At 36.2% G+C, this 16,336-nt stretch overlaps 1 protein-coding gene across 1 annotated transcript; it reads left to right on the top strand.

The window, feature by feature from the left end:
* The first annotated feature begins 1,541 nt into the window (after positions 1–1,541).
* On the top strand, positions 1,542–14,027 carry TWF1 (twinfilin actin binding protein 1). Its single transcript, XM_043563443.1, has 9 exons — positions 1,542–1,767; positions 3,386–3,463; positions 5,033–5,211; positions 6,185–6,280; positions 7,378–7,482; positions 9,139–9,264; positions 9,739–9,889; positions 10,043–10,164; positions 11,879–14,027. Exons 1-9 carry the CDS (start codon positions 1,743–1,745, stop codon positions 12,047–12,049), a joined length of 1,053 nt encoding a protein of 350 aa, XP_043419378.1. The 5' UTR covers positions 1,542–1,742; the 3' UTR covers positions 12,050–14,027.
* The last annotated feature ends 2,309 nt before the right edge of the window (positions 14,028–16,336 follow it).

Raw genomic sequence — 16,336 nt, 5'->3', positions numbered from 1 at the left:
CACTTTCTAGTGCATTCCAGGGTGGTCCTACTCAACCTAACTGGACTTTCCTATTTTTTAGAGCTGATCATACCGTGGTCTTTTCTAAACATGAATATGGGAGAATTATTTTTTCTTATCAGTACTTTTGAGCAAAGCCAACATCCTTAGGCAATTTTCCCGAGTCACCAAGACATGAATCAGTCAAAAAATCGAAGATGAACTCTGCAATTTTCTCTGTGCTCGACAAAGCAGTCAAAAACTGGAAAATCAGAAAGAACTGTTATGTCAGGAAGAATTTGGTTAGAGTGAAACTCTCCCTACGTTTCTTAAATCCAAACAAGTTATAAAGCTCAAACTAAATTTTGCTTATTCCATAATATGAGGATCTGTTTGAGAAACAGAGCTTAGATAACAAGAACAGAACATAGCAACCTTGTTTGTTGTGATCCTGGCAAAGAAATAACTGCAAGCCTGATAGTTAATGACTGATTAAAAAATACATTGTATTTGAAGAGTGATTTTGTTAACTTGCACTTATATTATTGGCTAAAGAAAGTATTTGTTGATAAGCAGATTGTAATTTTGTATCAGATCAAGGCCCTAAAAACAAAATACCCGTTTTCTACCTAAGGAACTATAATCTAGGAATGGTAGAAAAGTAGTACAAGAGAATTAAAATTACCTTTGAGAAGGAAATATATGTTCATAACAGCAGAAGATGGAAAAGAATTTTTAATAATATCTGCTATCTTACACATTTATCCAAATAAATCCTAAATAATTACTTCATTCAAGAATAAACGCCCAAGATAAAGCAGAGCGGTAATCATAGCTTGCTATGATAAATTGACCACAAAGGAGTATTCAAGTCAGCTAATTTACTCCCTTTAAGTGGCTCTTTTTGGAATGAAGAGAAAGCAAAACTTAGTCTCTAAATGTACCCAACTGAAAAAACAAAAGTTAACAGTCTGAGATTAATTCAATTTAAAAGCATGGGAGATTTTTGGGGCGCCTGGGTGGCTCAGTCGGTTGAGCATCCGACTTCGGCTCAGGTCATGATCTTGCGGTCTGTGAGCTGAGCCCCACGTGGGGCTCTGTGCTGACAGCTCAGAGCCTGGAGCCTGCTTCGGATTCTGTGTCTCCCTCTCTCTGCTTCTCCACTGCTCACACGCTTTCTCTCTCTCAAAAATAAATAAAAATTAAAAGCATGGGAGATTTTGATGAGAGACCACCTATACATTAATACTCATTTTTAAAAACGGGGCAGTGCGTGACCCTTTATACTGTAGGAAGAATAAACAAAGAAAGATACCGTTGATATCTTTTTCAAATTGAAAATATACGATCAGTAAAATGATCATTCCCATTTTTGAGCATCTTTTTTGCTGAACCAGCCAATGGTGGTGTCGGCAGTGCAGACAGTAGAGGGCAAGGTCATCCTGCTGGCTCTTTGATATTTCACGGCGATGGGGCCAGAGAAGCCGGCGGCAAGAGCCAGGGCAGAGACCCCAGCAGAGAGCTGGAGGAGAGCGCCGGGTGAAGCGGACTTGCAGCCCGGCGGGCAGAAGAGCGCGCGGGGAAGGGGGGCGGGGGGACGGCAGGGGCGCGCGAGGACGCGGTCGGCCTAGCGGGGCGGGGCGGCCGCGGGTCGCGGGCCGATGACGCGCGGCGGCCGGTGGAGGAGTTGCCACTTCCTGGAGGCGCCGGCCGGGGCCGCTCTCTGCACTTAGATTCGGAGCCGGGAGCCCGCGGCCACCGCCATGTCCCATCAGACCGGCATCCAAGGTAACGGCGCCCGGAGCGGCGCGCGGGAGAGGGGCTCCCGGGAGGCCCCGGGCGAGCCGGGCGGGCTGCTGGACGAGGAGGGCTGGAGTCGGGCCCAGAGGGAACGGGTGCCGTTCTCGCCGCGCAGGCGGGGCCTCTTCGCCTCTCCGCGCTTTCTGGTCCCGGGCCACCCGGCCTGCGTTCCTCCCAGGCGGGTCCGTCTGCTGCCACGTTACAGACGGACCCGAAATTCGCAGAAGCGAAAGAAATTGGTTTGCGAGGAGGCCTGAGTGAAGGGGATATGCCTTCCTCTGGCCCTGACTGTAGTCTAACTTTCCCCGTTTTGTATCAGGTACGGGAGACCTGAAACACTGGCGGTTACCGGGGCTTCACTGTGCAAAGGAGATTGTTACAAGAGTTTGATTATAAAACGAAAGATACTGGAATCTTTTTTATTTCCAGTAAAGGTGCATCCCAAATTCTTCCGCATTTTCTTTCAAAATGGAAACATGAACTATGTTCTAAGAAATCCTGAGTGTGGGGTGTTTTGATCTTTTTCTTAGGTACTCCCCAGGGAACTGAAAAGTCCGATCTGTGTGGCTGAATTTAATCATCCCGTGAAGGCAGTTCAGTGTGCAATTATATCTGACCTCCATTATTTCCTGGTTTGAAAATGGGCAGTCTGGAAACGCTCGCCTCATCAGAAATAATATATCCCGGGGTTACTCGCGATTACTTAACGAGGGCTAATATAAACCCACGCTCTTCTGTTAATGGACAACGAACCTTTTCCCCAGATGAACATTTAATTGTGTTTTGTTACTATGGGTCTTTGACCATCCTGCACCTCTCCCTGCACACACAAACACAAGCAAAATGCTCTCAAACCTGAAAGCACTGTTTTATTCGTCAGAGTTAGTTTTGACATTTAAATTTGTAATTACTCATTTTCATGTTTGAGCCTTACAGCATTCACTACTTAAGTAATGGTTCATTCTTACAACCCAAGAGTGAAATCAGAACGAAATCGAAGCTTTAATAGGAACACAAGCGTTAAGTTATTAAATACATATTTGTTTAGTGAACTTAACTCTAGCTCTTTGAGAAATACAAGTTAGAAAAATATTACCAGAAGTACAAGCTTGAATGCGCTTTAATGACTTTTTGTTTAATTGGGATAGGATATCTTATATTTACTGTTGCTTTTAATGTGAAAATGTAAAAATGAATTGTTATTATAAGCTTGAAATTGGACTAGAAGAGAATGAAAGATTTTCAACAATTTCAACCAAGCAATCAAGGTGTTTTTTAAAATTGTAATTTATTCCTTATTGGATTTGAGTAACTTTAATATTTTCACTCCCAGTGTTATTTCTGCTTTGGAATTTTCTAGCTAAAACATAGTAGAATTCATATACTTTTAAGCTATATTAACATGTATATTTCTTAGCTGTATACTCTGTCTGCTATTTACACCTTCAAGTTTTATAATTTAAATTACTGACAATAAGGGGATACTACATCCTGAAGATTTTTTCTTTGTATTATAATTTATTTTTTTCCTCGCTTGAGTAGCATTAGAAAATATTAACATGTAAGTATAAAAAATAGGTTTACTTTTCTTTATCTTTTTATACAGCAAGTGAAGATGTTAAAGATATCTTTGCAAGAGCAAGAAATGGAAAATACAGACTTCTAAAAATATCTATTGAAAATGGTTAGTTTCACATTTCTGAATATTGTTTGTCCTTGGATTACTGTTATATTTTTAAATTTCTAAGTCATTTCAGTGATTGGAACTATTAATTACTGTGAAGAAAGTTCAAAGCTTGCCTTTAGGTAACTTGGATCCTGTATATTTGGTCATGTCCCTTTAGCTGCTGCTTACCTTCTGAATTCTGTAGTTGACTATCAGGGAAAACAGAAAGATGTTTTTTTTTTGGTGCGACCTCCTCTGCTTTTACCTTTTGCGTCTCAGTTTCTATACCACAACCCGTTTCTAATGTGAGTGCTTCCATCTCTGGATTGGAAATCAGTAAACAAGTGATCATCTCCAACCACCCCCCCCCCCAAAAGAGAAGTTACTTGAGAATTGTTATTCAGTAAAGTTAGTTTTGAAGTAGAAACAAAGGACTTCAAATTCCCAGTTTCTCCACATGATTGCAATCTGTGCTGGAGAAAGGATTTCCCTGTTTTGTTTTGGGGAAAAGTTCTAAGAATGTAAAAAACTACAAATTGATCGTTTCAAAATAATTCTGTTGGGGATATTGAATGGATGGGAGAATCTTTTAGTTTCCCTGTATTTGAATTTGGACAATTATCGCAAATGAGTATGTTAAAATATTCCAATGGTCTAATTGCTTAAATACCTAAATTTCTTGAATACCTGGAAATATTTTGCTTTGGGAAAATAACTTGTTCTTTTATAAACTCGAAGTAAATTTAATTTCCTTTTTATTTTCTACTTACATGTTAAAAATACCAGAGTAGTTTGAAAAATATGCAGTAGTTACTGTTTCTGTGTGTGTGTGTGTGTTTATGTATATATATATATTACCATAGTTGATAGTAATAAACATATACTGTAAAGCAGCATATTTTAGAAATATTGAAATGCCATCATTTCCTAACCAACTATTTAAGTGACTAAAATGGAAAAACTTGTCTAGCATCACTACGGAAGGAAAATGACACTATCTCTTAAATCGTTATTTTTGTTTTGAGAACATTTTTTAAATAGGGGAATTACAGAGAATAAATAATATAACAAATACTTCCATCTCCTCTTAAATTAGTAACTACTAACGTTTTATCGTATTTGCTTCAGCTTTTTTTTTTAACTTAATATTTTTGTGATATTAGGGCATCCTCTTTAAACAATTTCACTTCCTGACCTCCTTCTCCTGAGGCAACCATATTAGGAGTTTTTATATATCTGCAGTGTGTTTTTTTATATGTAGCCCCCTAGATAACTCCTAGTGCTATTTTGAGTTTTAAGTTCGTGTAAACTAACATCTTATTCTGCAACTTTTTTTCTGTAAACATTTTTGTAATTTGTCTTGGTAGAGAACTCACTATCTTTAAATATGAGTTCATTATATAACTGTGCCACATCTATGATCGTTCTCTTATTGATGAACATTTATGCTATTTGCAGCTTCTGCTGTTCTATGTGGAGATGTGAATAATAGTATTAATAGGTGACTGTGTTATTAATTTATTGTCTCTTCATTACCATTTGGAATTTCAAACCATTCATGTGTCTTTTAAAACTTGTTCTTCATAGAGAAACTTGTGATTGGCTCATGTAGTCAGCCTTCAGATTCCTGGGATAAGGATTATGATACCTTTGTTTTACCCCTATTGGAGGACAAACAACCGTGCTATATATTATTCAGGTTAGATTCTCAGAATGCCCAGGGATATGAATGGATATTCATTGCTTGGTCTCCAGATCATTCTCACGTAAGTAATTTTTTTGTTACTTGTTTAACATTAAATGCTAGAAAATTTTTTTCTGAAATAGTCCTAGGCTAGGAGAAAGTTAAGAAGCAACAGTTATTTCCGATAGAAGGGAGTGATCATGAAGAAAATCCTACTGTTGGTAATGTAGAATCAGGAGTAATGTACTTATATTCAGAAATCTTGCCCTTGAAATCAACAGTATTATTGATTTTAAATTTAAAAATCTTTGGCAATTATATGTAAATGACTATACTCTGAGAGTAATACTTCAAATAATTCTGAAACCTAATTGAACATTATGTCAAATTTTTTTAATAGCTACCATTTAAATGATAGGCATACACGCAAGTATTTCTTTTAGGAAAGTTAGCGGATTGATTCAGACTCCCGGATTTGACATGCAGTTTTGTGAAACTACCTCTGTTAGTTGGCAGTTACCTTTTGTAGTTTTTAGTAGTTGCTATTAGACTCTTTAATAATATGGTATATATTGTAGTTTTCATCTTTGTTTTTCCCATAGAATGTATATGCTGCAGGTGTGCTATGAACATTGATTCTTAAACAACTTAATCAGTAATATCTGATCTAGAGATTTACTTTGAGTAAAATGTCAGTATCCAGGTTACTTCATTTCAAGTGATGTTTTCTACCTTATATTCCAAAGTAGTATTTTAATAGGTTTTTTTTTTAATTCTTGATCTCATTGTATACTTTGAAAAGTGATTAATTTTTAAAAATTTAGTTTCCCAATTTTTTAAAAATATGACATAAAGTGAAATCTACCTTAATAGGTGAACTGTCATGATGGCTATTTGTACACATGTACTTAAGCCTGTTACAGTCCATGGACTTCAGCTTTATCATAGTTTATTTCTAATGTGCTTGAAGATTTTAATACATTCAGAAAGTGCTATCTTTTATAATGAATAGTTTTCATCTGTACATTTCTGAGTAAACTTTCACAACTTACTAGGTTCGCCAAAAAATGCTATATGCAGCAACAAGAGCAACTCTGAAAAAGGAGTTTGGAGGTGGCCACATTAAAGATGAAGTATTTGGAACAGTAAAGGTACAAAACTTAAACTTTTATGTGGATTCCACGTGTTGCAATTAAACCAGTTTAAGAACTTCTAGGTAATGTGTAATTGTTATGAAATTAGACTAATGGATCTGTAACAATAAGAGAAAATATTGTTATATTTCATACGATATGCAAGTTAACTAAAACATTGTATTTACTCTCTAAAATATGTTGAAATGCCCTTTGCTAGTCTTCAGAAACTGCAATATGCCTTAGAGATCATCTAGTTCAACCCCTCATTTAGTTCACCCTTTTCACTTTAATGATAAGGGAAACAGGCTCACAAAAATGAGAGACTACTTGAAAGAGATGGTAATTTTTAGATATTTTGGACATTTATACCCACATTGTAGAAGCAGTAACTATGCATATTATGTTAACCAGGAACATTGAGGCAGGTCAGTTGATTGATGATTAATTGGGATAGTTGATTAATACATTTAACTAGTTAAATTATGATTAAGAATTTACTTATATAATTTATATGGTAAATACATATATTTATACATATACACACAAATTAAGAAAACAAATATTTTTTAACAGTTAAATTATCTAGTAGGTAGACCACAAGACTGTGTGGGAATACTTTTCTTATTCACCATTAATTGTGCCGTGGCCTGGTTTCTCAATTCTTTCTATTCCCAGTTTTCCAAGTCACAAAATATTGATGAAAGGTAGACCTCTTTGGAATATTTTACTCTTCTAAATAAGAACTACGGTAATTTTCTATGAATAATTATACAGAAATTGTGGTGATTATTGAATAATTATGGGGCAGGCTTCCCCAGAAGTTTACTTATTATTGTCCTGTAGATTTAAACATGACCCAAGTGTATCATGTGACTGGCAGCAGCACCACCACACTCATACAAAAGATTTAGTAATTATAAAACTGTGGGAAATGAAGAGTAAATACTCCCTTCACCATTTTTTGAAACCTGTAACGAATAATAAAATTCTTGATACTATACTTCAATCAAAATATTTTCTATTAAGTTAATAATTTTGTTTTTCCTAAAATAACTTCACTGAGGTTTTACTTTTAGAGAATAGCTAGTAACAGTCCATTTCTTTGTTTACAGGAAGATGTATCATTACATGGATATAAAAAATACTTGCTTTCACAGTCATCTCCTGCCCCATTGACTGCAGCTGAGGAAGAATTACGACAAATTAAAATTAATGAGGTAAATTACATTTTTGAAACGATTGCAAGATTTTAAGTGTTTGAAAAAATATTTTTAATTAATAGATTAATAGAGATTAAGTAAGGTAGCTTGCATTTATTCTGTATAATTTAGAGATAAGACTATGTGCTCGATGTGTTTTCAGGAAAAATTAATTAAAAGTAAATACTAAAATTCATGCCAGTTTCATAAGTAGCTTTCGCCTATATTTGTAATGTATGTGACAGACTAGTAAGTGTTCCTGTTGGAAGTACAACTTTTTGTAACCTCATACTTTGATTACTAAGTAAATGGGAAAAATGTACATTACCCATTTAGTGCAAAGAATTATATTTAATGAGGTTGCCCAAAGCAGGTTTGTTTAGTTACATTATTTCAGAGAATCATGGTAACTAAAGAGGAAAAAATATAAATGCTATAAGATATTTATTATTTCTAGAAGCTCTATAAATTCTGAGTGCTACCTGGATAGGCATGTGCATATGTATTTATGGGAGATGGTTTTTTGAGTACTTGTTTAGCCCAGTTCTATTAGAGTCAATAAACTTCATCCATATTATAGTTTATCATATTTTTAATGTGTTCACTGCAGCTATTCTAATTACAAGTAGAGTAACTACTATATTTCTACTGGGATTTTATAGGAAAGAACAAGTAACAGAAACCACTATTCACTAGTCCGAATAACAGACTAATAGAAATCTGTCTGGAAAGTGATTGAATATTACTTAATATTAACCTGATAGCAAGGATCTATCTTTATATTATTTTAACTCAAGTTATTTGAGTAAAGATTCTTATGTGATTTTTTTTTTTACAAGTTTGATAGTTTGTTTTATTCCTTGCAATCAGAACCCAGAGGATCGTATTGGGGTATGCATTTGCATATGTTCTATGATGTTTTCATTATCCAATATCATTTATGCTGTAGAATCTCCATTCATTTTTTTTAAAAGTAAAATTTCTATTTGACTTTTCTGTTGCAACACTGCAAATGAGACCCTATACTAGCTATCATTTAAGTATAAAAGTCGTGAAACATGCATCAAAAGCTTTCTTGAAGTACTCTTCTAGTATTTGTTCTTAGTAATGAAAAGCTCTAAGTCTGGAACTTCTGCAGTAGTATAATTTGTTGAGCTGTGTTGTGTCTTTGTATACTGTTCATACTCCTTTCAATTCAGTGCATGGTGTTTGTGTTGCATTTTATGTCTTCTAGAACAAAGTAAAGTTTTACGCATATTGCATATATATCACACTGTTCATAAATTTTATCAAGTAAGTTTTGTAATTAAAGTATAATCTGAAGACACTTCAAAGAGTTTATATAGTTCTCTGCAAATGTGCCAAACCGAACATATAAACAACCTCCCTGCCAAAGCCCCACTAACAGTGCATACCCACTGACTCAAATGTTCACTCCCAGCATTTCATAAAGATATGTCATACACTCTGCATGTTGACAAGGTGCTAGCAGACATGAACAAATGTGAAAAATTACTTGCTTTTTAAGTTCATGGTATTTTAAGGGTTAATTTTAGTTACATTAAAATGGGCAAGGGTGGAACGGCACTTGGTAGAGATTGGGTTTCTTGTCTTTGCTGTATGACACTGCTAAATGCTACAGCTTCATCAGTAAATTAAATCTATCATACTTAGGTACAAACAGACGTGGGTGTGGACACTAAGCATCAAACACTACAAGGAGTAGCATTTCCTATTTCTCGAGAAGCTTTCCAGGCTTTGGAAAAATTAAGTAACAGACAGCTCAACTATGTGCAATTGGTAAGAGACAGATGATGGTTATTATGAAATGGCTGCTCTTCCTGGTGGCTCTTGGCTCATAAAATAGGTTCGTTTTTAGTGGATTTAAAATTTGTTTTAAGTTTATTTTATTTTGAGAGAGAGAGAGAGAGAGAGAGAGAGAAAGAAAATATGAGTGGGGGAGGGGTAGAGAGTGAGGATCCCAATCAGGCTCCCCACTGTCAGTGCAGAGTCTGATGCAGGGCTCCAACTCCCTAACCATGAGATCATGACCTGAAGCGAAATCAAGAGTCGGCTCATGACTGAGCCACCTAGGTGCCGCATGTTTCCTGATTTTTTTTTTTATTCATTTTTTTTTTTTAAACTACAAGACAATGTATGTTCCTTGTGAAAAAGTCAAGCCTGTATAAATTTCCCCTTGTCTCTTAGGTTTTATTTATTATAAATTTAAATTTTCTGTGTATCTGTTTTAATGAATGTATTTCTCATTGACAGGAAATAGACATAAAAAATGAAATTATAATTTTGGCCAGTACGACAAATACAGAACTGAAAGATTTGCCAAAGAGGATTCCCAAGGATTCAGCGCGTTACCATTTCTTTCTGTATAAACATTCCCATGAAGGAGACTATTTGGAGTCCATAGGTATATAATATATTGTTTTGAACGTGTTACTTTAAGTTTGCTTATTGACAGCTTAGCACTGTATTCTTATTTCTTGCCCAGAGGACTTAGTTATAGTTTAATATTTGCTTTGAGTGATATATTGCTAATTGTATTTATTATTTTAACTCACAGTTTTTATTTATTCAATGCCTGGATACACATGCAGTATAAGAGAACGGATGCTGTATTCTAGCTGCAAGAGCCCTCTGTTAGAAATTGTAGAAAGACAATTACAAATGGATGTCATTAGAAAGGTAAAATTACCTACCTCTTTCTTTAAAATTTTCAGTTTATATTAGATCTTTATTGTCTTCTCTGTGTAGTTCATGATGTATGGTGGTTTATAAATGAAAGTATTTTTTCTTGTTCTCCTCATAAATCCTTAGGATCTTCTCCAAGTGCTTGGGGGTGATCTGGCATTACTGCAGTCTCTCTAGATCTGTACTCTCTCATATGTAGCCATAAGCTACATGTGGCTATTTAAATTTAAGTATAAGTTAAAATGGAGTAACATGTAAAATTCAGTTCCTTCATCATACTAGCCACATTTCAAGTGTTCATTAGCTACATGAGGCTGGTGGCTACTGTACTGGGCAGTGCAGAATTGAGAGGACATCTTCCATATTGCAGAAAGTTCTTTTGGACAGTGCTGCTAGGGCCACATACTTGTGATTGTCTCAAGACTTGCTGTTAGTAAAGAACTATAGTCTCTAGTTACAACTGACTCTTGGGATGGTTGAGACTCTAGTTGTTGACAAAGGAGGGAACGGACATAAATATTTGAATTCGGGGAGCTAAGCTACCAGTTTTCTTAAATTTATTTTCTTAAATGTAGTTGAGGCTTAGGGAAAGATGATGGTTTACTCTTGAGCCCTTGAAGTCTTTAAAACACAAGTTCTTATAAACTACCAGTGTATTAGGTCCTGAACCCTTTAAGGTTTTTAAGTTCCTAAGATAAAGCAGGGACTGGCGCACTGTTGTCTACAAGAAGACCACATAGTAAATATTCTAGGCTTCACCAGGTCACAAATGGTCTTTGTTACATATTCTTGTTTTATTATTTTGTGTTTCTAACTGTTTAAAAATGTAAAACACACTCTTAATTTGGGCTAAATTTGGCCCTGTTCTAGAGTGATTTCAAGTGACCCAAGAATGAAGGGGCCGATGAGTCATGTTCCTGAATGTGCATAGTGTACCAAAGCAGAACAACTTGAGAGTACAGTGGTGGCTTCTACTTTTATTTTTTTTTTAATTTAAAAAAAAAAAATTTTTTTTTTTTTAACGTTTATTTATTTTTGAGACAGAGAGACAGGGCATGAATGGGGGAGGGTCAGAGAGAGAGAGAGGGAGACACAGAATCTGAAACAGGCTCCAGGCTCTGAGCTGTCAGCACAGAGCCCAACACGGGGCTTGAACTCACAAACCGTGAGATCATGACCTGAGCTGAAGTCAGACGCTTAACCGACTGAGCCACCCAAGCGCCCCTGGCTTCTACTTTTAAACGTTAGTTAAGGGGCACCTGGCTCAGTTAAGCATCCAACTCTCAGTTTCGGCTCAGGTCATGATCTCACAATTTCGTGAGTTTGAGCCCTGCATCAGGCTCTGCACTGATGGTGTGGAGACAGCTTGGGATTCTCTCTCTCCCCCTTTCTCTCTCTGTCCCTCGCTCACGCTGTCACTGTCTCTCTCAAAATAAATAAATAAACATTAGTTAAGCAGGAGAAGAAAGAGGGAAGCAAACAGAAAATGATTATAGCTGATTATGTATTCAGGCAACTCACAAATCCCCTCCCCCCCCCCCAAAAAAAAGCAACAGTGAAACTATTACATATGGTTCTTGATACTGCTGGAATGGGTGTTACATATTTGTGAGCATTCACACCTGAAAACTGGCTCCTTGCTTGTATTAGGTTTTGAATGTTGTCTTCTTCATATCATATCACACTTTACTGATTCCATCTCTTACAGATCGAGATAGACAATGGGGATGAGTTGACAGCAGACTTCCTTTATGAAGAAGTACACCCAAAGCAGCATGCACATAAGCAAAGTTTTGCAAAACCCAAAGGTCCTGCAGGAAAAAGAGGAATTCGAAGACTTATTAGGGGTCCAGCTGAAAGTGAAGCCACTGCTGATTAAAATCATTATATTAAACATTAGAATACTAGTTTTTTTAAAGTCCAGCTTTTAGTACAGGAGAACTGAAATCATTCCACGTTGACACATAGTAGGGAAAAAATGTACTTTTTGAAAAATAGCACTTTTCACTTCTGTGTGTTTTTAAAATTAAGGTTATAGAAGACTCATGATTTCTATTTTTGAGTTAAAGGTAGAAGAGGGTTTGTCATAGTGATGTTTAATTTGGTCACACTGTTTTCACAGAGTAATGATTCCATGCTTTCACATAATTCTTAAAATTTTATACACTTGGGCCAACTCCAGAAAGTCTAATGTCTCAAAGTAAGATACACTCCTTACTACTCTTTAGTGAGGCATCAAATTTTTTCTGTAAGGAAGAAAGACCTTAAAATATTCATACTACTTATGAATATGTTAAGGACCAGGTTAGATTATTTTCTAAACTGAGAATTTAGTGTGCCTGGGTAAAGGTGGAAAGTTGCTGACTCTGAGAAGCAACGCTTAACTCAGCCTGTGGGGTCACGTCTGCAACTTGTAGAAACACTGTTTCATGGCAGCAGTCTTTTCTATTTGACTTTTTGGTTTTTAAATGGCATTAAAGTTTCAGAAGATCAGTTCACTCTGAAACCTTAAGGGTACCAGATATTTTCTATACTGCAGGATTTCTGATGACGTTGGAAGACCTATTTGAACAGCTTTAGTAAATTCTCTCTCTAATGCTTTACAAAATTTCCTTTTCAAAAGTAAGTCATTTCCTTATATAGTGTGAGGCCAAATATTTATGTTTAGATTGAATATTAATATCCTTAAAAAAAACAAAAGTCAACAATGTTGAAAGAGTTTTAAACATCAAGATTGATTTTTCTCCAGAACCACATATTTATAGACAAATTGTGTTCTTTATTACTTTTAAGCATACTCAGATTTAATAAAATTGTTGGAAAGTCCTAGTACTTAACAGCCTAACACAAATTAAACACTTAAGAATCTGGTTTCAATTTATATCTTATTTCAAAACACATTTAACTGTTTTCAAAGCTTTGCATTTCAGCTACAACCTACAGAAATTTAGAAATTTTGAGCCTTTTTTTTTTTTTTTGATACTTGAAATAAGGAAGGAGTTAGATCGAACACTTCGTCATGTTAAATCTGATAAACCTGCTGCAAGAGCCATAACTGGGAGGAGTTTTCTAAATGAACGATGGGGATCCAGGATTTCGAATTTCTTGATCTAAACTTTATGCTGCATAAAACATATTAGAAATGCACATTTCATAGTATAAAATATGAAACACATTTTTATACCTTATTATCTAAGGTACTATATGCACCTTTCAAAAATTCCATGTGTGTTCAAGTAAAGCATATTAGAATAATTATGGGTTGACAGGATTTTTTTCTAGAGTTAAGAGTATTTGTGTGGGGTTTTGTTTGTTTACAGATAATCAGACTATAATATTTAAACATGCAAAATAATTGGCAGTAATGTTGCACTTGTTTTCTAAAGATACACTTTAAGTTGTTTCATGGGTGCCCACGTAGACACACATATACACAAATTACTGCATTGAGAATCCTAGAGTTGTGTTGCAGGCCATAGCTGAAGCTGTATTTTCAATCAGAAAGAACATTAAGCCTGTAATGAAGGTATAAAATAATTTGGTAGTGAATGTTTTTTTGTACCATTCATGTGCAATTATAGTCTAAATTTTACACTACATGAAAGTAAATGGACATTCCAGAATTATAGATGTGATTATATAGTCTTTAATTATTATTAAACCAAGATTGCTGAAAATCAGTGATGCATTTGTTATAGAGTATAACTCAGTGTTTACAATATGTTTTAGGTGACATCATAACAATCAAAGGTGAATAAAATATTCCCAGTAAATTTATATAGCAGTAAAGAATTACATGCCTTCTGTGGACATTTTATAAGTGCATTTTATATTGCAATAAAATTTTTTTCTCTTTACATTGTATACTAAGTTGTTTTCTGTAACTTTTTTTCTTTAATGTTTGGACAATTCTGCATAATGCTATATCTAGTAGCAAGCTAGAAAATTCAACCCATGTATTCATTTGTTAATTCACCTATCTAAATGGAGGGTTTTAAACATCTTGCAACCTGGGCAAGTTGTGTCAATGGAGTGCTTAATTTAGATTAGAACTTTCCCACTGCTGCAGCAATAATGAAAATGCCATGACTTAAACTGTTCTGACTGTGAAAGACCCCAGTATGATAGGGTGACCAACATGCTTGACACTAAGCTTGCCACCCATCCAGCAAATACTGAATGCACTCCTGCGTATGATTCACTATCAGATGGATCTTTTTATTAGGGCTAAATTACAAAAGTTGGAGAGTTGTCCTTAAAAGGGCTAATTTTAGAAACCTTTAAATAGAGTTCAGTTCTTTAAGGCATTCCTACTCAGAACTATAATGTGCCTCAGATACATATTGTAGTTTGGTATATATCTTTTCATATACTTTGCATACACAGCCATAAATTATAAGGATGAGAGGTTCTCTTAAGTAATGATTCTGGGGCTTTATATCCAAAGATTTTGATAAAATCAGTGGGCCCAGGAATTACATAGTTTTATAAATGAATCCTGTGTTGCCATGACTGGATACAGTTTGCCTTATGATAAAATTTTTTCTCTATTCAGTCAACAAATTCTTTAGTATTGTATACTGGTATAGAGTGGTTATCAGTAGAGGTAACATCTCATTGAATAAAATCTAGTCCTTCCTGTTGCCCATTAGCTTCTTCATGACTTGAGAGCCCGTGGCTCTCCAACTGGATCAGTCAGCTCCAGTTCATCAGCTGCTTGTACCTCTCTAATGGACCAAGCTTGTTGCTGCCTCAGGAATGCTGAAGGTACTGTTCCCACGCTGGATCACCAATCCAGGATCTACATGTCTTCTTCCTTTACTTAACGCAGGTCTCTGCTCAAGTGTCCTCCCCTTAGAGAAGTCTTCCCTGACAACCCAATCTGATTGTACTCCCTGTCCCTCTCACCATAATCCTGCTTTATTTTTCCTCTAGAGCACTCAGGGATTTTATATCTATGCATATTGTTTGTCTCCTCCAGTAAAATAACAAAGTAATGGGGGAAAGGAGTGCAGCATCCTCAGCACCCAGAACAGTGTCTAAGACATAGTGGATACTTTATGTATTGAATGAATAAAAGAGATTTTACTTTCCTTGAAGAACAGTGGGGAGAGGAGCACATTCCAGCAATGGTAGATACCTCACGGAGGCTCTGGCCTTCAGCGCTGCATTTCTGGCCAAAGCAAATGTCACTAGCACAGCCAGCCTCTTGTCCTCTGGACCGTGATTTCTACCACGAAAGACTCTAGTATTAACTCACTCCTGAGTGGCGTCTTCCAATGGGAATCTTCTTTCAGCAGACTGCTCTGGAAAGGCCAAGACCAGCCTTTACTCAACTGCCAGTGCCATTCCACCCATCAACATTTGCTAGAATTCAGCCAGGCCATAGGGCCTTATTGAAGTCTGGATGCTTAATGGGAAGAGGCAAGCTATGAATGCGATTTAAACTGTAATTTCCTAGTTTCCGATTACCAGGCTGTATGGACGGACCAACATGGGTCATGTGTTTGTGAACGTGTCTGTCTGTGTGTGTGATGCTGCCACTTAGTGGCTAAATGACTGAACTCAGTTATTGCTACCATACCACAAACCACTCCCAATATGTAGTGGTTTAGAACAGCAGCAATCACTTTCCACAAGTCTACAGTTGGTTAACCTCTCATATTCTCATATATCTGTGGTCACCTGACAGGTTGGCTGGTCGAGGATGACATTATCTGAGGTGACTTGTCCCTGCTCTGCATGGTCTCTCAGCCCAGGATTGTTCTCATGGCAGTGGCAGTGTTCCAGGAGACTAATACCCAAGGACTCTTGAGGCCCAGGTTAGGAACTGCAATATCACTTTTGGTGCATTCTATTGTTTAAAGCTAGTTACAAGGCCATCTTAGATCTAAGGGCTTGGGAAACAGACTGTGCTTCCTGATGAGAAAAGTTATACAACTATATTGCAAAGGGCATGGATGTAGGGAAGAGTGGACAATGGCAATTTAATATGATGACCGCTAGGAACAAACTTTGGGGTCATCAATTTCCTCAATAAGGAAAAGATAGAACGTGTCTTATAGGATTATTAAATGAGAACATGCTCATAATACAGTGCTCGGCACAGCAGTTAGCTCTCAATGATAGAGAAGATGATGTTTATATGATGACATAGGGTGTGGTG

Source organism: Prionailurus bengalensis, chromosome B4 (assembly GCF_016509475.1).
Source record: "Prionailurus bengalensis isolate Pbe53 chromosome B4, Fcat_Pben_1.1_paternal_pri, whole genome shotgun sequence".
NCBI lineage: Eukaryota > Metazoa > Chordata > Mammalia > Carnivora > Felidae > Prionailurus > Prionailurus bengalensis.
Note: the sequence above shows the minus strand (reverse complement) of the source record. Positions and strands in the feature narration are given on the sequence as shown.